The sequence below is a fragment of the Mustela erminea genome, chromosome 21 (assembly GCF_009829155.1).
Source record: "Mustela erminea isolate mMusErm1 chromosome 21, mMusErm1.Pri, whole genome shotgun sequence".
Lineage (NCBI taxonomy): Eukaryota > Metazoa > Chordata > Mammalia > Carnivora > Mustelidae > Mustela > Mustela erminea.
In genome coordinates, this window is record NC_045634.1 from 36,707,103 (window position 1) to 36,732,781 (window position 25,679).

General features: G+C 42.7%; 1 protein-coding gene across 1 annotated transcript in view; it reads left to right on the plus strand.

Moving 5' to 3' along the window:
* The window catches only part of CSMD1 (CUB and Sushi multiple domains 1), a 1,941,062-nt gene that overhangs the window by 930,590 nt on the left and 984,793 nt on the right, over nt 1–25,679 (plus strand). Inside the window, exon 4 of the mRNA XM_032328946.1 lies at nt 8,703–8,897. Coding sequence (XP_032184837.1) covers nt 8,703–8,897 — 195 coding nt within the window. The remainder of the gene's footprint in view (nt 1–8,702; nt 8,898–25,679) is intronic.

A 25,679-nucleotide genomic window follows, 5' to 3' on the forward strand; every position in this document is an offset into this window, starting at 1 on the left:
ATTAATTAGAAGGTGATTGCAAAGGCTGTGCCAGCCTGGTTTTCTGTATGCTTTCTGACTGATTTTTTGTATGCTTGCTCATTCAATTACGAGGCTTATGTGGAAATCTCCAGCTATCATTTGGTTTTACCCATTGTTTTTTTGCAGTTCTATCAGTACTTACATCATGCGCTTTGGGGCTTTGTTATGAAGCGCATACATGTTTAGGACTGCTATGCTCACTCTTTTATCATCATGAAATAAGCTTCTTCATTCCTGGTAATACTTCTTGCATTAAAACTGTTCTGTGTGCTATTAGCACAGCAACTTGAGTGTGCTTTTGCTGAACATTCTGTTCTTTTGGTTGCACTTCCCATCATTTCGCTTCTATCTACTCCTGTCTTTATATTTCAAGTGTGTTTCTTCAAGTCAGCGTGACATTGGACATTGCTTTATTCTGAAATCTCACCATCTTTACCTATTTTTTTTTCTTCTGTTTAGTTAACATGTCTGATCTTGCTTGAGCACACGGAGTACAATTATGCCTGTTTTAATGTTATCTACTAATTCAACCACCTGTGTCATTTCTGGCTGAGATTTTTTGTGTGTGTGTGTTTTTTTTTCTCCCTCATTAAGGATTGTGTCTTGCTTTTTTTGCAAGCTTAGTATTTTTTTTTTAAGATTTTATTTATTTATTAGACAGAGAGATCACAAGTAGGCAGAGAGGCAGGCAGAGAGAGAGGGAGAGGCAGGCTCCCCATTGAGCAGAGAGCCCCATGTGGGGCTCAAACCCAGGGTCTTGGGATCATGACCTGAGCCGAAAGCAGAGGCCTTAACCCACTGAGCCATCCAGGCGCCCCAAGCTTAGTAATTCTTGACTGGACACCAGCCCTGGAGAATCTTACTTTGGTGGGTGTGGGACGTTTTTGTATTCCCAAAACCGTTCTTGAATTTTCTTTTCGGATGTAGTTAAATTTCTTGTCTCTGTCTGGTCCTTACTGGGGCTGCTTTTAAAGACTGGAGGAAGGGTGAGGGGAGTTGAGGGTCCGGGGTGACTGTTGTGAGTAGGTGGTCACTCACATACGGTCTCTGCAGGTGGGGGCCTGGGTGCACGACCCCAGCAGGGAGTGGTGGGCATCTGGCTAGCCTCCCCCTACTCTGGTCTTGTGCTTTTAAGATTTCTAAGACGAGATCTAGGTAGCACTTACTCTAGAGTGATTTTCTTCCCCCACCCCTGAGCTTTCTCAGTACTCTGTTCTCTGCGCAGCGCGTGTTGAAGATTTCTGCTCTGACTGCTGGGAGCAGGCAGTCTGCTCAGCTCCGCGAGCATTCTGGGCACTATTACCTGTTATCTATTGATCATTCATTCACTAGACTGGGGTAATTGTCTGTACATGCATAGGTCAGTACTCATCTGGAATGCAACAGGGCCCTCAGTCGTTCTCTGGGTGCCTCCCTCTGTGACTTTTAGCTTCTTTGACCTGCCCCATTCTTGTCTCTGGGTCATTCAGGGAGACCGCTGGGTCAGCCTGGGAGTCCGTGCCCTGTGCCTTGGGCATGCAAGTCTCTCCAGGCAACAAAGCCAGAGAAATGGTAGGGACTGTCTCATCATCTCAGGGATCATGTTCCAGCCCTGCATGATATCCAGTGCTTTGAGGGTCGGTTTTTGTTTTTCATAAATTTTGACTTTTTTTCCTTAACTTGATTAAGGCAGGAAGGTATATCCAGCCCTTGATACCTCAACTTAGTGGAAAGAGGAAGTGTTCTAGTCAGTTTTCAGTTCTTCCTTATTTGAATTACCAAATGAGCCATGACTGAGAAAGAGTTTGGCGCTGTTTCCTGGAGTCAGTGTAATTGAATTTGTTACCCACCCTTCATGTTACTGAGGGCGATATTAACCTCTGGAATGGACACGTGATCCTTGTTACATGAGTGTCACATGTTAGCCAGCGGCGTGGTAGTTGGGCAAATGTCATCCTGAGCAGGCCTTGCACTGTTGCTAGTAACCTTGCTCTCATTAAGGGAACGTGTACAAGGGGTTGTGGTCGTATTTGTTTAAATTTCCTTTACAGATTTTAGAACTCCTTTCACCTTATCTTTTCACAAATATTGAGACATTTGTAATCAATGGAACATTCGTTTGTTGAATATAAACGTCACTTCTGAGAAGAAGAAAGAAAAATGGTCTTAAAAGTGATTTACGAGTTAATGATCATGTCTATAATCCACCACGTGGCTGGAGGTTATGCAAATGGACCTTGCGAAATTCATGCGCCTGTCATTTCCTTTCTGATGGCTCCATGACCGTTGAAAAGCACATCTTGTGTTGTTCCTTATTGCTGTGCGTATCAGTCACATGATGAATTTTCGACCTTTGATATTAGCAGGTATCCATGTGTCCATGATTATTTTTCAGTTTGACTCCTGGGCTCTCTGTTTGGTCTTACTCTCAACCTTTGGTCATTTTTCTATGGAGTTGAATGATTGCCGGACTCCTTAATTTCGGGTATTGTAGAGGATTTAAACATGGGCTCCCAACCTGTTTCCCTTCAGCTTCTTCTACTCTTACTTCCCCAGTCAGAAGAAACTTTATGACTTTTGTGGTCCTTCTTTTCTTGTTGACTCTAGAGTACACCCATGGACACACTCCACGGATTTTAAAACAAAGAGCATAATCTGTTTGAACAAAAATGATCATGTTCTCATACTGCCTCCTTGGCCATCATGGTCCTATTCATGCCTTCTCTTTCGTTGGGTCACCCTGTAGAAATTCTTCCTAGGGTTGTTGCTTCCTCCTCTTTGTTTTTCATTTAACTCTTTTTGAACTAATTTTGCAGTAATTTATTCCCGGATTAATACCCGTGTTGTTTGAGATAGCAAAGGCCCCGCTGTAGCTCCAGATTAGAAAAATTTAGACAACTTCTGCCTTTGACTTAAAAATAGAAGACCATGAGGTCTTCTCATGGTTGGTTGAGCATCCAACTCTTGATTTCAGCTCAGATCTTGATCTTGGGGTCATGGGTTTGATCTTCTTGTTGGGTGGATCCATGGTGGGTATTGAGTCTACTCAAAAAATAAAAAATAGGAAGACTATGAAAGGATCCATAGCACAAAGTTAAGTGATATAGTAACCCATGTTATTATATCAAGCAAACCTCCATTGAGAACACTACAGATTTGAAGACACTTTATTATTTCTTTTGATGTTGACATGTTTGTAAGAAAGTTGATTATAGTGCTGAAGAATAGAAATTCTGGATCCAGCATTTGCAAATCCTACCACCAGTACTTCCAGCTGTGTGGCTGTGGAGAAATTACTTAACTTCTCTGTGCCATAGTAGCTTTCTTTACAGAAATAGGATAATAATTACTTCATGCATACTGTTAATAAATATAAACCATGTCTAGCTTATAGTATGTGCTGTGTATTACTATTATTATTACTAAGTATTATTACTTAGTAATTATTACTAATTATTATAAGTATTACTATTATTATTATAACTATTATTATAACAATATTAGTCACTAGCTATACTATTAGGAATAGTAAAGTAGAATTAATATGGCTAAAAATAGAATGGAATGTCTTTCTCTTTGGTTTCCCATTTTAAGGACAATATTGGTTCCCACGGACTTTTACTATGTCCTTTCTGAAGTCGGTATGTATTAGAAGTGCTGCATACTTGTAAGTTTCTGTTATTTCCCTGAAGCGGCCATGGTGCATTGCACCTGGGGAAAATCAGAATTGTGAATGTCTGTTGATCCCTCCTTCTGTTCCGGACATCCTATTAACTGTTCAATCTGTATTTCCTCTGGTTTCACACACACCCATCCATAGGCTTTACATGTCCTCTCCCCATACAAGACACAGAAACTGAGATTTAAGTCATTGGCCCCAAATTACAGGCCATTTCTGAAGTGGAAACACAAGTCTGAGAGCCCGTCCCCTTCCCATACCCCCGCACATGGTACTTCCCTTGCTGAATGTCCACCGTTACAACTGCTGCCCTTAGAGATGAACTTTCCTTTCTAATCTGGCCAAATCTTACCAATTTCTACCTTGAAATGTACATAAAACTCACATTGCCGTTTGGTTCAGTCCTAGAGCTCCTGTCACTGTTCAGAGTAATAGTTTTCCCGCGGCATTTCTTCCTCACTGATCCTCTACGGTGAATAGTGACTGGGAAAGGTGGTATGTGTTATTGCGTCTCCCGAGCGGTCCTTGGGGGTTTTCTCGCGCCACGACCCCCTCTCCATCCTCCTGCTTTAGCAGCCGTCCGTGATTTAGAGAGTCTGTACTGAGAAAAGAGGTCAGGTGTCAAGATTTGTCAGGATTTATGGGGTTTTGCCAGTTCCAAGATTTTTTAAAGTCTCTGAAAATTAGATAACACTATTTTTCTAATCACTCCCCAAGGCTGTGGGAGGGGGCGCAGAGAGTCACGGACACCCACATCTCCTTAGTTCACATTTCAAGTGCTGTGTGTCACGTGGGCACTCCAGGTTTTATTTCCTTAGGCTGCAAGGAGACTCCTAGAAAGGCAAAGTGTAAACAAACCATCTGACATACACCCTCTGGGACCCGGTTTCCAAAGGATTGCCCCAGTGACATTTCACTGATTGTGGCAAGCTGTGAAAAACGCTGCCTCTCCCCCCATGGATTCCAAACTTCCATTCACTAGCCTTTTGTCCCGTTCAGAATGAATATGAATGCTCTATTTTATTTCCGCATCATTGTGGTTTTGCTTTTCTCCTGGAAAAGGAGTTGACAGGACGCCCGTTTCATCACTTAAACAGTCGGGGTCAAGGTTCTAACGAAAGCCTAATGAAGTCCCTGAGTTGTGACCAAGACACTTGCCAAACCAAATGCGTCAGGGCGGGAATTTCCGTGAGTGTAATTAGAATGGCAGCCTGTGTTTCAAGCCCTGGGTGTGCAGACTTGGCTTCGTGCGGTCCGAAGGAATGAGACCTGCCTTGAGAAGGAGGAACTGTGCCCAGAGCTCCTTTCAAGAAATGCTTTCCCATTACCAAATGCATGCGCTGGGTGCCGAATTCCCATCACCCAAATAAGAATTTCTTTCTTGAAGCGTCCATGGGAAAGAGTGCAAATTACTTCAAGAAAGGATTTAAGGGAATTAAAATTAGAGTTCCAGTCAATTCAGTAAGTATTTACTAAATACTTAATGTGCGCTCATTACCATGGGAGACACAAAGGGACATTCACTATCTTCAGGGGAACTGGGTAAAAAATTAGTTAAAATGAAATTGGCAGAAATGCCGTTTGGATGGAGTTTCTGTTAAATTACGCTTTCCCAGCCCTGGATTTTTGTGTGTTGGCCAAGTTTTACGTGCCGTTGCCTTAAATCTTCGCGTAGACCCACAATTATTTTCATCCATTTTTCACAATTTAGGGTATTCTGATCGTGGTTAATTGAATTGATAATGCTTTTATAATGTACCCACTTTTGGCATTTTGTTGTTTACAGTCGAAAGTGGATCTTTTCATTCATCCTCAGTTATTTCTACTTTCTCGCTAGCATCGTTCACATTTTTTATTATTTTTTCTAAAATCAAGTTCATTGACAATAAAATACTCATTCTGCAATTCAAAAATTTATAACCTCGTCCTACCAACCAGTGACACTGAACTTTTCACGTTAGCGTTTGATCACTTTTCCCATCTGCGCGGCCCAGACCCAGAGAAGCCCGTCTCTGCCCGTGGCTCTAATGGGTATGGCTGGCATCAGTAGCGCCACCGTCTCGCTGACAGTCAGCAGCTGCGCCTGAAGAAGACCCTTTACTCCGTGTACACTGTTGGAGCTGCCGTGCTCATCGGAGGCACCTTCCATGGGCTCCTCTGTTTTCTCTGGCGGTCAGTGACTTTGAACGTCCGCATTACAGAGTCCTCCCCTAGCCTGATGATCCAGAATGGCCAAAACAATTGTTCTGTCCGAATGCCCACAGCTGTCTGTTTCCAAATGCTGCGTTCAACTCTGTGAGAAGTTCTAAGACATGGAAGTTTTCTTTTCAGAGGCCCACTTTGGGAGATCCCTGTTTTCAGGAATGATTTTTCTTCTTTTTTGTTTTTTTCCCTTTTTTCCTTAAACATTTCAAAGTCCATGCAATTCCACACTTCCTAGCGATATGATTGCACAGCCAGCTTTTGCCTACAACCTCTCCTTCACTTTTCTTTCAGTGTAGTAAATAGGTATTACATAGGATGGCGTTTGCTCAAGAAGCAGCATCGCGTGCAATCTCTCCTATTGTATCGCTGTTACTCTGGTCTTGCTGTGCAAAAGTCAATTATGTTACCTGCACCAAAGCTAGTCACTGAAATGATTTCTTGCTATTTTCAATAGAGAAGTAAATAGAAAAGTTGTATCAGTCACATTTAGCTTTCAGAGTAGCTAATGGGGTTTTTCCACTTCTGAAAGTCATCCTGCGTTGTGGTTCTCTGTAGCCGGTTTTAAAGTTTTTAATAGATTTACATTGATGACTTTTGTCTTTGGGGAAACAATTTATCTGGACACATTCTAAAGTGAAACTGTGTACCTTCTAATAAGAAGTCTTTATACCATTTCATGTAAATAATAAAGGTGTCTTTGAAAAAAAAATCAAGATGGGCAACTGGCTGGTTCAGCATGTTAATTGGCTGACTTTGGCTCAGGTCATGGTTCTGGGGTCCTGGGATCCAGGGCCCCATCCGGCTCCCTGCACAGCTGGGAGCCTGCTCTCACTTTCTCTCTGCCTGCTGCTCCCCCTGCTTGTGCTCTCTGTCAGATAAATAAATAAAATCTTTAAAAAAAAAAAAAAAAGGCAAGGAAGGATTTGTGAATTCTAAATATTCTTGCAGCAGGAAGGCAAACCCCAAAAGCATTCACATGTACATATTTCCCCCACCCCCATCTCTCTCTTCCCATTGGTGGTGGAAATTCAGCCCCCCCATCTCTGGCTTTCAGATCCCCAGCTCTGCTGCTGAGCAGATGTCCTGCGTCCTGGACTGAAGTGGTCCTCCTAGCTAAAACTGAAACTTTCTGCCTTAGAAGTGTTGGAGACAGAACAGTAGAACAGTGTTTTTAAACAACATTTTTTTAAAAAACAAATTTATTGCCTTAGTGATAGAGAATGTGGAATTAAATACAGACTTTCTTTTTTATAAAAGACAAAGAAGATTGTGGATTATAGTGAATTTTTCTGTTGTGTTGTCTAAACTAACAGGTTTTTGCAGACTGGTTTCACAAACTTTTTTTTAAAAATCTAGAGCTGAGCACGCTTTGACTATGTAAACTGATTTCATAAACATGTCAATATTACATATTGAAGTTGTAATATTTGTTCTCTAAGTGTTTTTACATAGCTTAGTTTGTACCTATTTAAGTAATTTCGTAATAATAAAACTCATTTTAGAAATCACGGAAATTCCCTTCCCATTCATTGGGGAAGTTTTATTTCTCAGTTTACAAAGTAAGCAATATTTTGCATTCCTTTATACACATATATCCAAATCCACCCCAGATCTATGTTAAAAATAAAAAAAGAGTAGAGACATAAAATAATTGGTTTATTGGAAATGCTCTTTTGGAAATCATTTTTCAAAAAGATTTTATTTATGAGCAGGGGAGAGGCAGAAGGAGAGGGAGAAGCAGACTCCTCACTGAGCAGGGAGCCAGACCTGGGGCTTGATCCCAGGACACTGAGATTATGACCTGAGCAAAAGTCAGATACTTAACTGACTGAGCACCCCCTCCCAGGGGCCCCCAAAATCATTTCTCTCTTAAATGGCAGGCCCTTGGTTAATTTCACTACTTTATGATAGCTCTGACTTAGTGATCATAGGCTGAATTTAAACCAGAAAATGTAGATAGGAACCAACAATCATCAGCTTGATCCATTTAACCTAACAGTGAATCAGTTAAGTTCAAAATTATGTGCTGAGTATGGAATGCCATCCTGTTGATGAGGTTTCAAGGCACTTGAATTAGGCAGAGAATGGTCTGCACAGAAAAAGTGAGCAGGTCTGGAAAGAACAGAATCAAGGCTTTCTCATGGACTTGCTTCGTCAAAACTATCGTAGATAAAACTTTGTTGTCAACCAGACACTATAAATGCATGAAGCCTAACAGCCAAATTGGAATATAATAGTGGTGTGATTTTTTAAAAGTCTGTTAGATTAACGAATGAAATCTTCACTTTATTCCTTAATTCAGTTGTCTGTCCAACAAACATTTATTAAGCATTGATTAGTGATGTGTATTTGGTAGTGTTGGTCCTAAAGGAATAAAGACCAACATGATATGAATATTCATTTCTGCTGTATTTCTGATCCCAATTTTCTGATGTTTCTGATGCTGTACTTCTGATCCCACGTTTTCAGATGTCCATGTCCCCACTGTGTGACCCGGCTGCTAACTCCAGGAGACTGTAGGGTCTCCTAATTAGAGAATGATCTAGAGGTCATCAAGAAGGCAGAAGCTAAGCAGAACTGTATTTTTCCTCTCAAACTGCCTTTATTTTTAATTTTTAAAGGATCTTTCAACATGGTTAAATGGTAGATATTCTAAAACATGAATACATTTTCTCTGTTTTTTCAGGCAAAATGAAAATGTGTTTATACTGGGCTTGCTAATCTGAATCATTCAAATGTAGTGCGTATTTTGGGGTAGACGTTGATCTCCACAGAAATATTTTTAACTTTTCTGTTTTTTCTTTTTTTCTTTCAACAGTTTTACCTAGCCACACATGTGGAAATCCGGGGGAAATCCTGAAAGGAGTTCTGCACGGAACAAGGTTCAACATCGGGGACAAGATCAGGTACAGCTGCCTCTCCGGCTACGTCTTGGAAGGCCACGCGGTTCTGACCTGCATTGTCAGCCCTGGGAACGGTGCTTCGTGGGACTTCCCGGCTCCCTTCTGCAGGGGTGAGTCCCAGATGACCAGATGGCGTTAGCAACCCAGAATCAATACATGGCTTTGATACTGATGGTGAAAAAGTTCCCACTAAGTGAAAAGAGTCCCCCTCCCATTGGCTCTTGGCACGCCAGCTTATCCGTTCCTAGAAGTCATGTTCCACGTGACCCAAGTTTGACAAAACCAGTAACAAACTTAGATGATGTTCCTTAAATACCCACATTTTTCTTCCTTCTGTTTCTCAAGTTCATGGTCTTCTGCATAATGTTATCGTTTGCTGTCCTAGCATTCTAGGATTTTCTATGCACATTTATGTACTTCTTGATTTGACGGTTCCTTTTTTATCTTTTTCCTCCTTGAAAATGACAAACACACCTTGATAATTAAAGGATCCCTTTTGAGGACGCTTTCAACTCTCTTAGACCTTTGAAACAAGGTGACTGTGAAAAATAACACTGTATCCAAGTGCTCAGTGACATGATTTGGGGTGAGGTTAGAATTTCTTTCCTGACACACCTTGTGATTTTTAGCCTTTTCCATAACATTATTTTACTGCTCCCATAACTTTAGGAGTGAGCTTACTGTAACTCTTAAGTTCTGAGTCCTCTGAGAAAAAACTCATCTTAGGGTTTCAAAAATAACAAGTGTGGCCAACCTTTATGACGGGCTTTACCGGGAGGCCAGAGAACGCGCTGACCTGCTTTACTGGGATCGCTCCGATACTCACAGCAATCATGGCAATAATAACTCTAGACGCTCGTTTAACAGATAAAGAAACACAATTTGTATTTTCAACATGTCCCAGACACAGGCAGTGGGGTTGAGGCTCACAGCCACGTCTGACTCCAGTCTGGGCTCAGAGCTGGGCACATCCCCAGCCTCAGCCTCGACACCTCGTAGGGCAAAGCCTTGTCACCCACGGGCTTCCCGTTCCGTCTGTGCTGCGTAATGGGAACTTTGCTAACTCCTTGCAGGATGGCTTATTGCTGCCCGTGCTACCGTCCTGTTGCCGTGGCCCCTGCTGGTGGCTAGTCCGGACCGGTAGCTTCCGTGGTTTCCTGTCTCACCTCCCAAGCGGGTGTTCCACGACAGATTCCTTTTGCAGGGGAGGAATCCGAAGTTAAGAAATGGGACTCGCCCGAGGCGTTGTAGCTCACAGTTGATGGAGTTCAGGCACGACGTGCTCCAGGAATTCCTCCACCCTGGGAGAAATCCCGTTGGGAATATCTTCTATTCCAAGCGTCTCTTTGTCCTCTGGAAATGCTTGCTTCCGCTGCGCGTTTCTAAAGTCCATTATCGCCCTCCCTCCTCTTCTCCTTTCCTTTACGGCTGTTACCTGTTTTCCATTTTGTCAAAAGGACAGTGTACTCAACACCCAGGCCTTGGTTCCATTGACTTGTCCTTCTTCCCGATTCTCAACTAACTGCTGACCCTGCCACCAGGCCCTCCTAAATGCGGGCCGTCTTCCTGGTCCCACCGTTGTTCCCTCTCAATAGGGAACCGCTGGGTAGTCGATGGTCAGTAACCGAACTGCTGGGTGGTAGGCAATAGAGCTCCGGGAAACCCGGGCGCCCCCGCGGCTTCCTTCCCTGGTCCCCTGGGTGCTAGCCTTTCCCTTTTGAACCGTCCCTCGCTCATCTCTGTTCCCACTCCCTGTTCTCATTCCTTTTTCTCGTCACCCAGACCCGTTTCACGCTGGTCACCGGAGCTCCCGCTGTGGAATCTCGGCGTCCATCCTGCATTCTACTCCCTGACCATCCTTCCCGCACGCATGGCCCCTCGCCCCCTCTCCCGCAGCCAGACCCCTTCAGGGCCTCAGCAGGTCTGACGTGCCCAGTCTTCATCGTGGCTACGCACGTGCCCCAGGACAGCCCTGGCTTGGCTGAACGGTGAATGTCGTCTGCCAGCGCTCCCGGACACAGGCTGACGCCTCTCTCCCCACGTGCAGTGTTCTGCCCGGGCTCCGGGACGCTGGCTTTCCTCACAGCTACGGATGGCGGCGTCTCTTCTGCTCTGCATTCCTCACACCCCGCTATGAGGCAGACGTCCCCATGCAAGGAGGCTTTATACCACAGAAATGGGCAAACCCGACCCACCGGTTATTGTTTTTTCCTCCCAAAGAATTCCTTCCCAATGTACTACTCCATGCTTAATCCCAAACATTTGCTGTTTTTATTCTGTTACACAGTTTACCTGTTTATCTCCCGTGGGGTCATAAATCTTACTAATTTATCAAGTTGACACTAAAGCCCCAGTTTCTGTCATTTCTTACTTTGCAACCTCCTTTGAGCTTGCTTCAAAAACAAGTCCTCTGCCACAGCATGAATTTTTGTTACCATTTTATAGTTGAATATACTGTCTTAACATCGCTTCTTGAATTAGTCTCTAACCTCCCAGGAGATAGTACGGAGTCATACAGGCTTTGTGACTACACCCTTGATTTCCCTCTACATTAAAATTTAGCCTGGTCTGTGGCTCTTTCCCCTTACCGCTATCCCTGATCCCCGCCGGGACGTGATAGGGACGTAGAACTATGCTGAGTACCACATAAGGAGTCATTACAAGCTTGAAAATGCAAGAGGTCAATATTAACAATCGCCCCTTCTTCCTTCCCCAAGGAGTTTTCTTCTTAATTGAAGGGTCTTTATCAGTTACACAATTATAAACCTTATATAATCAAAGTTAATATAACTTTAAACCCATAATCATTCTTATTCTGTCACCAATTTATTAAATTCCAACTATATTAATATACTTTTGTCAAGATAAATATTTTTCCCTTTATTACAGATCATTACATTTATGCCTCTATTTTGCTTTTCCCAGTGCTTGGGCTAGTAGCAAATTCAAAAGGCATTAAATTAGATACAATTATTTTATGAAACAAATTTGAAAGCTGCAACAGTATGTCATCGAACTGGGTAACTGAATCACCAAGAAAAAAAAAAAAAAAAAACAATGACCTAATTCTTATAAATGTGTAGATGGCGTATCTAGGGAAGACATAAATGGATTTCAGCAAAGTGGGCTTAGATTATTTATAAAAATGAAATGAGTATATTTTCTGCTTCCCCAACCTTCCAGCTGTTTAGTTCCAGGAATCACTGGAGGATTCTTCTTGATGACGCTACTAACCGTAACACCACTATATCCCGTTACAGTGTTTCTTGTGAGTGCCGAAAAATTTACATATTAACTCCCAGGGACAGCATTTAACCTGAACAATGACACCCAAAGGTGTGTATCATTTCTAGAGTCATGATACTCTTTAAAAAAGATGGCAGAACCATATATTCAATGAAATTAGTACATAACAGAAGAGGAGACCAGCCAGCTCTGCTTACAATGGATTCCTCTAATTCCTATGACCTGCACCGAAATGACTTCTTTCCAGGGTGAGAGTCTAGATTGCCTTCTTCTGGAGGCATCCTGTTTCAGTCTTCCCCATTTCTCCTGGAGTTTTCAACTTAACATCTGTATCTTAATTTCAGTCCATTATTTCTTATGGCTCCTATGGTCTCTTCCAATCTTGCAAAGATTTGCTGTTTCTGCCTGGGCAAGTCTGGTGGGTACTTAGCAGAGAAATACAAAGGGGGAAAAGAAGGAGGTAGATTGACTGAATAACAGATGCTCTGAGCTTCGAGTTTAAGTGTCCTCTTCATCTGCTTTATGCTTTCCTCACTGTATTATTAAATCAAAAAGACGTTAACATCAGAGGCCAGGATATATCACATATTCCTTTGGTCCCCAGGACACTGGAGGGTCATAGAGTATAAAATCCAAAAGAGAAGAGATTGTTCTTGAACGGAAACTGAACAGCAGGGTGTTGTCCCCAGATTTATGGCATGATCAAGAAGGTAGAAAGGAAATCGGTAAGGATCTGCATTTGGAAAATGCTCCTTCATGAGAAACCATTTATCTGATCCCAAACAACCCCATGAGGAAATGGTCCTCACCTCCCATCATCCCAGCATGGAGTGGGTGCGGCCTTCCTTCCTTCCTGCCTCTCCGTAGGCGCTGCAACGCTCTGATTCTGGACCTCACTTTTCAAGTATCAGTGTGATCTTACATCTGCTGCCTTATTCCGTGAGTACAGTCACATAGAGGGTAGGTAGATATAAGAGACATTTGGGGAAATTAGCTATGGCTGGGCATAGAAGAGATTAAGATAGCTTAAGTTTTGTTTTATGTTTTGCATAAATGACAGGGCAGTTGCAACAGGCGTGTGCTATTTGAAATAAGCCAGCTCCAAGAACACGCTAGTCCACTCCAGCCAAAGATGCATGCTCTTTCTTTGCTAAACATCACCTTTGATGTGCCTTAATGCTTTCAATGATGGAACACTTTGTATTTGCAAAGTGCTTTATAAAATAACTTTTAGCAGCTATTACAGAGCTGAGATCCCTGAAGTCATAGCTGTGGACATTATCAATTATAAGCGGTCTTAAATATCTTATTTTTGTCTATTCTGCATTTTACAGATTAGTCTGTATTAACATGTGCACAACTCCTATGAACTCCCATAGAAAGGCATCTAACAATGGCATTTATATAATTTCAATTTACAAATATGCTGAAGTCCATAAATTCATGAACCTGTTTGTATCTGCAGTCACCTTGAGATGTAGGCAGGGGAAACACGGTTACTCTTGTAATGAAAGAGAGGAGGTTTCAAATTGTGCTGACATAGGTTATAAACTTGGGGCTTGGACAATATAAGAAGACAGTTGATTATCATCCTGCTTTTACTAAAATTTGTTTACTAAAAGTGGCATATACATATAATTTAAAAAATAGTAATAACTTACTACTTACTATAGTAAGTAATATAGTAACTAATATAGTTATTACTTACTATAATAATAACTACTATGAAAAGAAACACCCCATTGAAACTACCATTATGCCACAGATAGTTTGATAACATTTGACTGCTTTTTAAAAAAAATTTATTTTTTTATAAACATATAATGTATTTTTATCCCCAGGGGTGCAGGTCTGTGAATCACCACGTTTATATACTTCACAGCACTCACCAAAGCACATACCCTCCCCAAGGTCCTTCACCCAGCCACCCTCTCCCTCCCCCCTCCCCCCGGCCCCCCTCAGTTTGTTTTGTGACATTAAAAGTCTCTTATGGTTTGTTTCCCTCCTGATCCCATCTTGTTTCATTTATTCTTTTCCCATCCCCCAATCCCCCCCCCCCCCCCCCGTTGCATCACCATTTCCTCATATCAGGGAGATCATATGATAGTTGTCTTTCTCTGCTTGACTTATTTCGCTAAGCATGATACGCTCTAGTTCCATCCATGTTGTCGCAAATGGCAAGATTTCATTTCTTTTGATGGCTGCATAGTATTCCATTGTGTATATATACCACATCTTCTTGATCCATTCATCTGTTGATGGACATCTAGGTTCTTTCCATAGTTTGGCTATTGTGAACATTGCTGCTGTAAACATTCGGGTGCATGTGCCCCTTCGGATCACTACGTTTCTATCTTTAGGGTAAATACCCAGTAGTGGGATTGCTGGGTCATAGGGTAGCTCTATTTTCAACTTTCTGAGGAACCTCCATGCTGTTTTCCAGAGTGGCTGCACCAGCTTGCATTCCCACCAACAGTGCAGGAGGGTTCCCCTTTCTCCGCATCCTCGCCAGCATCTGTCATTTCCTGACTTGTTAATTTTAGCCATTCTGACTGGTGTGAGGTGATATCTCATTGTGGTTTTGATTTGTATTTCCCTGATGCTGAGTGATGTGGAGCACTTTTTTCATGTGCATTTGACTACTTTTTTATTATTATAACTGGTTATACTGTTCTTTTTTATCCAATTTTTAATTGACATTTTGCTTTGAGTATTAAGATGTTATACTCATCTACATCTTGCTTGTCCTAATTTATTTTTAAAATTCTGTACATTTTCTTTTGTTTCTCCTAATTCAGATTTCTGCCTATTATCTTAAAAATTTAAATACACAGTATATCTTTTTTTTTTTTTTTTCCCCAAAGACACAGGCAAGGCTTTAGTGGGGCTACAGCTGAAGCTGAGCGAGGCCTGGCACAGCCAGAGAGCAGTGATGCTGTCTCTCCGAACAGAGCAGAGGCCCTGCTTGTACTGAGAACCTTCCCACTCTGCTTCACGGTGGAATAGTCTGTTAGGGTTCCCAGTCTACTTAACCGTAGGGGGAAGCCGGAAAAGGGCTTCATCCTGATTGGCTGGAAGGGTTTCATCTTGATTGGTTGGTAGTGACAGGCAACGCCAGCCGCTCACTGGTGCTTTGTGAAACCGCGGTCCTCGGACTGATACCCCAGCCTGCATCCTGGAGCATCCTAGTCCGGCCTTGGGACAGCCGTCCGCCCCCAGTAGTGAGCCAGCAGAGCTTCACGTCCGGTCTCTTCAACCCCACTGAGCCCTGTCTTGTCTTAGGATCTCTTCACGGTTGCCAAAATCTGCTCCCAGAATTGATGTCTGATGGCCAAAAATGCTAGAAACAAGGCCAGACCCCAAAACCAAAGGCCTAGGTGAGGCTTTATCGGGGATAGAGCTCAAGCTGAAAGGAGGCACGGCACTAGCAGAGAGTAGGTAGCTGGCCTCGCCCTTTCTGGTGGACCTTCTGATCCTTTCCTCTTGTCTTATTCTCTCGGCAGTAGTAGAACTTTTGCAATATCACAGTTGTTCACATTTACATTTTATGTTATAATCATAATCAAGTCTTTCTTAATTTGTCTAAAGGCTGAAAAGCAATAAACAGTCATATTATTATAACTATGTAAATATTTTTCCACTGCCGAGCTAAGTATTATGCCTGTAATCACGTTGCCTCCTCTATAATCCAATATCACAACCTCTGTGCCACTCAGAGTTCAGATGAGTTCTTTCTCAGCCTCATTATTCGTAATAATGCCATAATTACTTTTGTTTCACATTTGGACCAAGGCTGCTTTCTATACCTTACTTAGCTAATGTCCTATTAGCAAGCTCCAACGCAAATGTTGTGTGCGCATGTTTACCACCACATGAATGTTTCTGACTAGCAACTGGTTCTGATACAATTGATCATCTGGGGGCTTGTGTATCTGGGTTTCCGTGACTTGCCAGCCTTGTCTCCATGCACTTGGCAGCAGGAGGACAAAGCTGGAGTGAGTAGAGCACGTCCCTGCATGTCCATCGTGTTGGTTAGACTCAGCCCTTGTGTTCACACCTAATCAGAAAGGAGGTGAGGCGTTGGATCTTCCTTGGTCAGAAGAAGAAGAGACAGATTGGGTAAACGGCTGGCCTGGTCGCGCCACGACTGCTTTCCATTGGTCCTAAAATTTTGAATTATCTCTATTTTTCCCCTTGTGCATTAGTAAAACTTATGTGTTGTCAAAATAATATGGATGTCTTCTACTTTACATATTTGAATTTTTACTAGGAGCAAACTCTGTTCTTCTTCCTGAAGGCCACAGACTTTCTGGTAAACCAGATTGCTTCACAGTTCACAGACCATTGCTTTCTGTCCTTCCTGAAGCCTCTCGTTGCCACTGCTCCCAGGTATTGTACTTCCATTGCCCGGGAAGGGCTCCTGCTCCCTGAACTGTCCCTTAAGCGCTCTGCACTGGCTTCCCAGGCTGTTCCGTCACCACCCTGCTCACGCTGCCCGCTCGTTCCTAAATCCAGTGTCTTCCTCTTTCATCGGTTCACCTCAAATGGCTTCTTAAGAACTGTTGCTTCAGAGGCAAATCCTTGAAGCCTGAGCACGTGTGCAAGTGTTCATGTCTGCGTCCACATTGATGGACACTGGAGATGAGTATAAACTTATACACGGAGAGCATCTCTTCCCAGAAGTGTTAAAGCATTCTTGGGTCATTTTAAGTGTATTAGTGTCTTCTGCTGAGGTGTGATTTCTCTTTCTGCACACACATCCACACACGCACATGCACGCATGTGCACACATGTAGGCAAGTGGACTTTGACGTTTGTAACTGAAGGGTTCGGTTCACGTTAAAAAAGTCATGTTTCCTAGGCATATGTCAAAAGAGAAAATGGAGAGGTTTTTAAGAAAGCAAACACATGTGAAAGATTTTTTTTGAGGGAAGAAACTATATTTGTAATCTTCTTGGGTAGAAAGATAACACACTCGGTGTAGAAAGACGCCACAGACACACTTGTTCAAGATGAGCTAGGCTGGACCTCAGAGCTGCTTCTGGGTGTGATGTGGCTGTTTGGGGATGTGACGCTCATCACCTTTGCAGGGATTAAAGGGATGTGCAGCTGTCAAATGCCTAATAAAACCCAGTTCCTCAGTGTTTAGAACAGTGTTTCCCCTAGAAATATGATGCAAGTATGAGCTGTCACACGTCATTAAAATTTCCCACTAATTACTTTGATGAAGTAAAAAGAAACAGGTGAAATTAATTTTAATACATTTTCTTAACAAGACATAGCCCAAAGATGAACTTCCCAATACATGATCGGCATAAACTATTAATGAAGTAGTTTGTGTTTTTTCCACACTCTTCTGGAAAACCTGGTGTGTATGTCACAGTTGCAACATGCCTCAGTGTGGAAGCCGTATTGCACATTCTCATCTGCCACATAGGCTGGTGACGGCTGTTTCCAAGGGCTCAGATTTCCTCTGCAGGCAGAGGAGTTTTAGTATTCTTTGTCCCTGCCACACGGATTGTCAACGCACGTGGAGTCGTGCTGCTGAGCGGGCTTCATGTTCACTTATGATGTAGATTCAGTATAGAGATGTAGGTTCGTGATAAGGACTGATAAGAAAATGGGTCTGAAGTACACAAATCTGTGTCGTGGTCTGATTGGGATTCTTCCCTTAACTCCGCAGCAAGTGCTGAAGCAGATTTGAGCTGAATGGTATCGGAAAGTAGAGTCTATTTTTAAAATTAGTTTAGGCAAGAGATAAGAGGGAGCTAGCTCTTGATTGATCCGAAAAGGTTTCTCAAAAGGAACCTCATTTCAGATGCCGTCTGACTTGGAGCAAATGACACTGGGTCTAATGAATGAAGATTATGGAAAACTTTGAAGAAGGTGCAGATTAGCTGGCGGTGTAAGCAAAGAATTGGAAACAGCTTTGTGCATGTAGGACCGAAAAGTCTGAACCAGTGGGGGTGGGGGGCGCCTGGGTGGCCCAGTAGTAGCGGAAGCATCTGCCTTCAGCTCAGGTCATGGTCTCCAGGTCCTGGGATCGAGCCCCATGTCCTGTTCCTTGCTCTGCTAGGAGTCTCCTTCTCCTTCTGCCCCTCCCCCCATTCATTTTCTCCCTCTCTCTCTCTCTCAAATAAATAAAATCTCAAAAGTATGAATGAATAAAAGGAAGACTTTCTGGGGAGGGGAAAAGCTAGATTTAATTCTGGGGTCTAGTTTCCCATTTGTAAACTGTTACATACACTACAGTCAGATGCTCACACAGCCAGAAAGCAACACAGGTGATGTCTGGACCCAGTGGCTTAGCACCAGAGGCCACATACCCAATCTCTACACAATGTTATGAAGAGAAAAAGCAAATATTTTGTAAAGGTGCTATTCTCAGTATTCGTATGAGAATTATGGGAAATGGCCTAGGCAAGGCACCTTGCAAAGTCCTCAGCACTAAAGAAGGCGAAGAAAGCAGAGTAGGGTTTCAGGGGCGGGGCTGCTGCCTGGGAGCGAGGTGTGTTCACGCCAGCCCTGTGCTGTAGCTTTGCTCAAACCCCTTCCCCCTCTCTGCCCTGAATGTCCTTCTCTGTGTAAAAGCGCCTATTCCATACATCTGGTGTAGACATGAAGTGGGATAATCCAGGTAAAGTGCTTAGCAAAGAAGCTGACATAGTAAAATTCTATAAATTTTTAAATTTATAAATTTATAAATATGAATCTATAAATTTATGAAATTCTATAAACTCCTATAAGTACTCCTATCCCTTCTGCCTTCAGTCTTAAAAGCAGCATCAGATTCTGGAATTAACTGAATGAAGCCCGATGGCAAACGATCTGAAAGTAAATTCACGTAAAGTGTGGGACTTCTGTGGTGGCAGCCCTCAGAAGGTCTTCGTGCATCACTGATAATATTTGGCACGAAAAAAGAAAGAACTGTCAGGCTGATTTAAGGAGAGAAATTGAATGGAGGGGAGGCTCAGACGGAGGAGAGATGAAGGGCCTACTAGGAGGTTTGCCCACGTAGGAACAGGTCATTCCATCCTATGGGTCGCATTGGCAAGGGGCACCTGGGTGGCCGGGATGGTTGGGGCATCTGCCTTTGGCTCGGGTCATGATCTCCAGATCGTGGGCTGAGCCCTGTGTGGGGCTCTCAGCTCAGTGGGAACTCTGCTGCTCCCTCGCCCTCTGCCTCTCCCTTTGCTTGTAGGCTCATCTCTCGCTCTAAAGGCTTAAAAATAGAAATGCATTGGTAAGACAGAAATCACATAGACAACACACACATGAATATCCAAACGCATATGCATAGCGTGACAGGGTAGAGAACACAGAGTTAGCGATGTTCCAGATGTAGATTCTTTCTAGAGTTTTTTTTCTCTTAAGGGAATCCTCAATCAAACTCAAAATATCTGAATAGGTAGCAAGTAGAGCAGCATTCATTTTCAGGAGACGGACATTTCAGTTTCGTTACTTAAAATGTAAGGTTTTAAGAAAACTTTGTGGTACTGATGGTAAAATCTCTAGCTGCGACCAGTATATACTTGCATTTAATGCATATATATATATATAATATTGTATATATATATATAATATATAATAATGCGAGCAGTATATACTTGCATATAATGCCTTACGTATATACTTGCATTTAATTTTCTCTGCAACCGTTCAAGTTCCAAGTGTCCATAGGGCCTGTTTCTTACAGAGTCTCAGGCACCAAGGTGTGAAGTGACTTTTCTGAGGTCACCGAGTAGCAGGAGGAAGAGGCAGGATCTGAACCTGGGCTTCTCATGCCCTTTGTCCTCGCAGGGCTCTGCCAGTGCCCTTCTAATTTACAAGAAAAATAAACGTCTTTAAAAGAATCTTAAGGGGGTACCAGGGTGGCTCAGTGGGTTAAAGCCTCTGCCTTCAGCTCAGGTCGTGGTCTCAGGGTCCTGGGATCGAGTCCCGCATCGGGCTCTCTGATCAGCGGGGAGCCTGCTTCTTCCTCTCTCTCTGCCTGCCTCTCTGCCTACTTGTGATTTCTGTCTGTCAAATAAATAAATTAAAAAAAAAAAAACTTAAAAAAAAAAAAGAATCTTAAGTATTCGTTTGGAAATAAACACTTTGAGTTTGAATTAAACCTTCTCTTCTTGAGAACACGGTGCTTGAGCCCTGCCTGAAAAACCTGGGGAGGGGCAGGGGGAACACGGCTTCTGTGCAGATGTGCTGTCGGAATCAGCAGGTGACTCAGTTTCCCCCCGGAGAGACGACAGTGCGGGAGAGTGCTCACTGTCCTCCGCCGCTCCACCCGCCCCTGCGCGCAGCACTGGAGGAAGTCTCCAGCCCCACAGGCCTTTCAGAGGTTGTGGGCCCAGAAAGGAGAAAAACAAAGGCAGTCGGAGGCCAGGAGGGGAAAGTGGTGCTGGGTCTTTTGTGTCTTTTGTGGAGGTGCCAAGGGTTGAAGCCACCCAGTCTTCAGAATGTCCCCTGGAAGTAACTAGCAGGGTTGCAAATGAAAAACTTTGTGCAAGCTTAGCTCAAGAGAACCTTAAGCCTGTAGAGGGCTGTTTGGCTATAAGGCCTTTCTCATATTTTATTGTAAAGGCTAAATATGATTTGTGAAAGCTGTTTCTTTGCAGAGTAAATCAACCTTGGAGAGAACAAAGCAGACAGTGGTCTGTTTTCTCAGTCTGATGGCCTTCCTGCTTTGGGGAAGGTTTTCTTTGGATTAAGCTGGTGCAAACCTCTTTTCTTCTCTCTTCCTTGCAACTTTAGGGCCTTTACCAAACCTCACCCTTTGCCTGTTGTCCCAGGAACCCCCCACCTTGGCCAGAGAGGCAAGACGGAGCAGATGGGGCCCGGTAGTGTGTTCAGTGTGGCGCCAAGCGGGAGGCGCTCTGGCTCCAAGTAGAGACCCCTTGGGAGGCAGTTGGGGCAAGATACAAAAATATTTGAGAGGTATTTGGCCAATGCTTGTCCCTTCTTTATTTTCTATTTCCAGCCAGTGGAATCTTTTAAGGTAACTGTGAAATGCTCAAGAGGGAAAGCCATGGGGAAGGAGAGACAGCATGGCGAACCATTTTATTCAGAGCAACTCTCCGTGGCACTTTATATCCACTAATTTATATTGTCCTAAATTTTGAAGTTAAGATCCATAGTTTGTGATGAGGAATTGAATTCCCTGACATGCAAGGAATCTTCTCCAAGGCTACAAAGACGGTTGGTGCTGTAGCTGGTTCTCTCTTCATGCCTTTTACACGTCCCGCCGACTGCTGCCTCCTTCCTGGGGAAAGTTGAAGGGGAGGTTGTTTGCTTTTGTTTTGTTGAGAAGCATGATCTGTCAACTATTACAAATAATAGCAAATGCGTGAGTATCGGAAGCTGAGCTTCCATAAAGTCTAACCTTGTTTCTGTCTGAACACATGCATTTAAGATAAATATTCACCTAAATGTGTCAAAACACATTGTCAGTATTATGTGATGGTTTTAAAGCATACCGGATATGACAGCTGTTAGGGTTTTTTTTTTTTTAATTTTTTTAAATTTTTTTATTAAAGAGATGACTGATTTTATCCATTTGGGGTGGTTGCATTTTTCCTTCAAAGAATGGATGCTCGATAGTGAGCCAGGATGCCATGAAGTGCAGAACCAGGAACCGGTTTCAGGAGCACCTTCGATTCAACAGACTCAGTAACGTACGCCTGCGGTCCGTGGGGCGCTGTCTCGGGCTGCAGATTGCTTTAATTGATAAGCCTCCCATAACGTGACTGGAAATAACAATATGTCACTTGCCAGTGCTTTATGAAATGTCACTCAAGGTTTTTTAATTGCAGACGTTCCATGGCTGGTGATGGGGTGCGAGAGAGGCTCGGAAGAAGTAGCTGGAGGGGTGGAGAAGGAAGAGAAGTCATGCTTCTTATGGGAGCTATAAATTCTGTGACATTTAAAACACAGCTGTGTTTTTATCAGTTACGTTACCGAAATAACATCAAATGCATCTTAAATGATCTGTCATGTCAGGACCACACATTACAAAGTAAGACTGAGTGTGACAATCTTCATATAAGAAACCTGGCTCTAAATTAAGTTTGAATGGCTTTGGACAATTTTGTTTTAAGTAGTTTTCTTGCATACTGTGCAATAAACAAGTCTAAGTCTTACTAAAATAGAGGGGGGAAAGAGGTATCAAAAATATGTGTCAACGTAAGATTATAGTAAATTTGGTTCATGTGTTTTTCATTTCAGTCTGCTACACGCTTTCTGCTAAGTGCTTTTTTTTTTTTTTTAAGATTTTATTTATTTATTTGACAGGCAGAGATCACAAGTAGGCAGAGAGAGAGAGGAGGAGGAAGCAGGGTCCCCGCTGAGCAGAGAGCCTGATGTGGGGCTCGATCCCAAGAGAGGCTCAATCCCAGGACCCTGGGATCATGACCTGAGCCGAAAGCAGCGGCCTTAACCCACTGAACCACCCAGGCGCCCCCTAAGTGCCTTTTTTTTAAATAACATTATCTCATTAAATACCATCTTGTAACAACTCTAAATTATAATCACAGGTGTCTATGAGCCAATTATTTTTCAATTTTGTGGGTTAATTTATAGTATTTTTCTGTGATTTTATACCAGGCTTCCATATTCAGTCATAGAGCTGAGCATGACTAGTGCTCATATAAATACCGCAACCCCCCCCCGCCCCCGGTCAATGCTGTTCACTGGGACAGGTAGTAATGGGCGTGCTGAGTGGGAAGGATCAACGCTGGAGATCCTGCTTTGTCACATACGAGCTGGGACATCTCGGACAAGCTCTTTGCTTGTAAAGCCTCTGGTTCTGAATCTGCCGCATTAGGCTAATACTTTGACTCTCATGGAACTGGTAAGGATTCCATAAGATGCTCAAAGTGCACCACATGAATAATTGCTGTGGTTACTGTAAACTTTAGCATGGAAGAGCTGAGATGCAGAGAGAGAACAGAGACCACAGGAGACCAGCTCAAGCTCTGAGAAGCTCTCGGATTTTAAAATCATAGAGCATATGACTTTTTTTTTTCTTTTGCAAGATTAGTGTTATAAACTTTTAAGTTTTAATTGATAGCATTTTATTCTCAATATCCTCAAAATTATACAAATTGTTATTTCTCTCCCCATAATTGAACATAATGAGTGTCTCCAATGTTTGCTGCAGCACATAATGCTATAATTAGTGTCTCTGTACATATAGCTTTGCTTTTGTTCTATTTAATCCATTCCTAAGGACAGAGTTCTAAGAATGCTATTTATGCCGTGCACACTTGCTCAACAAAATTCCATGCCGCAAGGAGTTTCTCCACAATTACTCTCAGTTTCTATGCTAGTATTTACTTTTAATTTGCTGAGAATTTAGTAGCATCAAAATGATGTCCTGAAGTTGCCTTAATTGTCTTTTAATTTCCAGTAGAACATGCCTGTTTACTATTTGTATTCAGTCATTCATTCTTTAATGAAACTCTTAGTTATCAAGGACCTATGAGTGTTCAGATACACTCCTGTCGGGTCAGTAAACTCTTCCTATCAAGGGTCAGGTAGTAAATATTTTATGTCTTTCAAGCCATATCTTCTCTCTATCAGCTACCATAGTCAGTCATTGTAGAGACACGTTTCCATAGGTACTACCTAAACAAATAGGCATGGCCATGTTCCAATAAAGTTTTATATATAAAACATGAGGACAAATGTGGTCCACAAGCTGTAGTTTGCGTCCATTAGTTTCTGAAGCTGTGACTACAAAATGAACAAAAGAAGAAAAATCCCAGCTGCCATGAAAATACTGTTTTTCATTGGGAATCGATAACATAGATACATAAAGAGATGAGTTAAAACGAATACGTCACATATCTAATAGTAATAAGTGACATTTGACTCAGAGCTGCAGTGACCAGCTGCTTGGTTGCTCCAGGGCTGTCCCAGTTTTGGCACCTAAAGTCCTATATCCCGAGAAACCTCTGTCTTTGGCAAAACCAACCTCACTTGGACTCCTTGTGGAGGTTAAGAGAGTAAACCCTACAGGAATATCAAGAGAGTGGTCCAGATCAAGGAAGCAGCCAGGTCTTTGGTCTGGAGACTAGCACACACAGCGAGAGAACAAGCAATGACGGCAGCCAGTATGGCCAAAGCAGACTGGACAATGGTGTGCTGGACAAAGGAGGTCAAAGAAGTGGTCCAACACATGGACACTAGTTTCTATTGTGAACAATATGAAAGGGCATTAGAGTGTTTTGAGAATTAACATCATCTGCCTTAGAATTTAAGAGGATTACTTGGCTGCTTTGTTGAGAAGAGAATCTGGTGGGGAGGACAAAATCAGAGAACGTGTTAGGAAGCCATCTCAATATTCAGATTGAGAGGTGTTATTTTGAGAGGTGATGGCAAGGTGATAGGCATACTGCGAGATCCAGCTGGATTGAGAACATAGTTTGAAGAAAGGGCCAATAGGGTTCTTCAGCACTGTACTCCTGGAATGTGAAAGAAACAGAAGAGCCAGGGGTGATGCCAAGACCTTTTTACGGAGCCACTGGAACAGTGGAGTTGCTATCTGTTGAAGTGGAGATGTTGGTGAAATTTCAGATTTGGAAAGGGAAGGATCAGGAGGGTGACTTGGGTGTGAGTCTGGAAGGCTGTTTAGACATCCGTATGGATGCATCATGTAGGTAGTTGGTTACATGGCACTGAATTCAGGAGAGAGATCTGGAATTGACAGATCTGGGAAAAGACCAGTTGGAGGACTGTCCGCATAGAGATGGAGCTGAAACCCATGCAGCTGGGCCTGGATGAGACCCGTAAGGGATGGATGCAGTCAGGGAAGAACATGGTCTAGCGATGGAAACTCGGGCATTGTGCTAAGGATTGGAGGGTGGCATGAAACACAAGTGGGGCTGAGTGTAAATGGCCAGTAAGGTCAGAGCAAGCCTGAGAAGAGTAGTTCCTAAGACTCCTAGTGAATAAATGTGTGTACACATTGTACCAGTGCCATTTTTATTGTAGCATATATGGAAGATATAATCACTGGTTGAAAATGAGAGAAGGGATCACTCTACAGTTTTTGAAAACTTCTGTGAATTTGTAATTATTTCAAAGTTTAAAAGAAAGTTTTAAAAGTCTAGTGGAAAAACAGAAGCATTTCAAGGAAGAGGAAATGGATGACTGTCCAGTGTTGCTGAGGGCTTATGTAACATGAGAACTGACTGTAGATTTATTTGTTGCTCCTTGAGCAGCTGCAGTGGGCCAGGAAGGACAAAATCATGAGTCAAGTGGGTTCAAGAGAGGATGGGAAAAAAAATCAAAGATTTCAATTATAGACACTTTTTTTAGAAATGTGTGCCTGGGAAAGGGACTTTTTTTTTTTTTTTTTTTTTTTTTCAAATTAAGACTAGAGGTGTGTGTGTAATCCGGAGGGAGATGTGGACTCAAGGTGTAGTTTCTTTAAGAAAACTGGGGTAAATTATAAAATGTTTTATGCTGAGGACAATTCTCTAATTTAAAGAAAAGGATCATATTGAGAGAGGAGAGAGTGGTGAAGCTTGGGCTTAGGAGCTTGATCAGGGATGGAAGCAAGAACACACACAGATGTTAACACTGGGAGGAATCTTTCTGGTGTGTACAGGGTGCATATTTTATGAGCACAAGTACAAGGAGGGGATCAA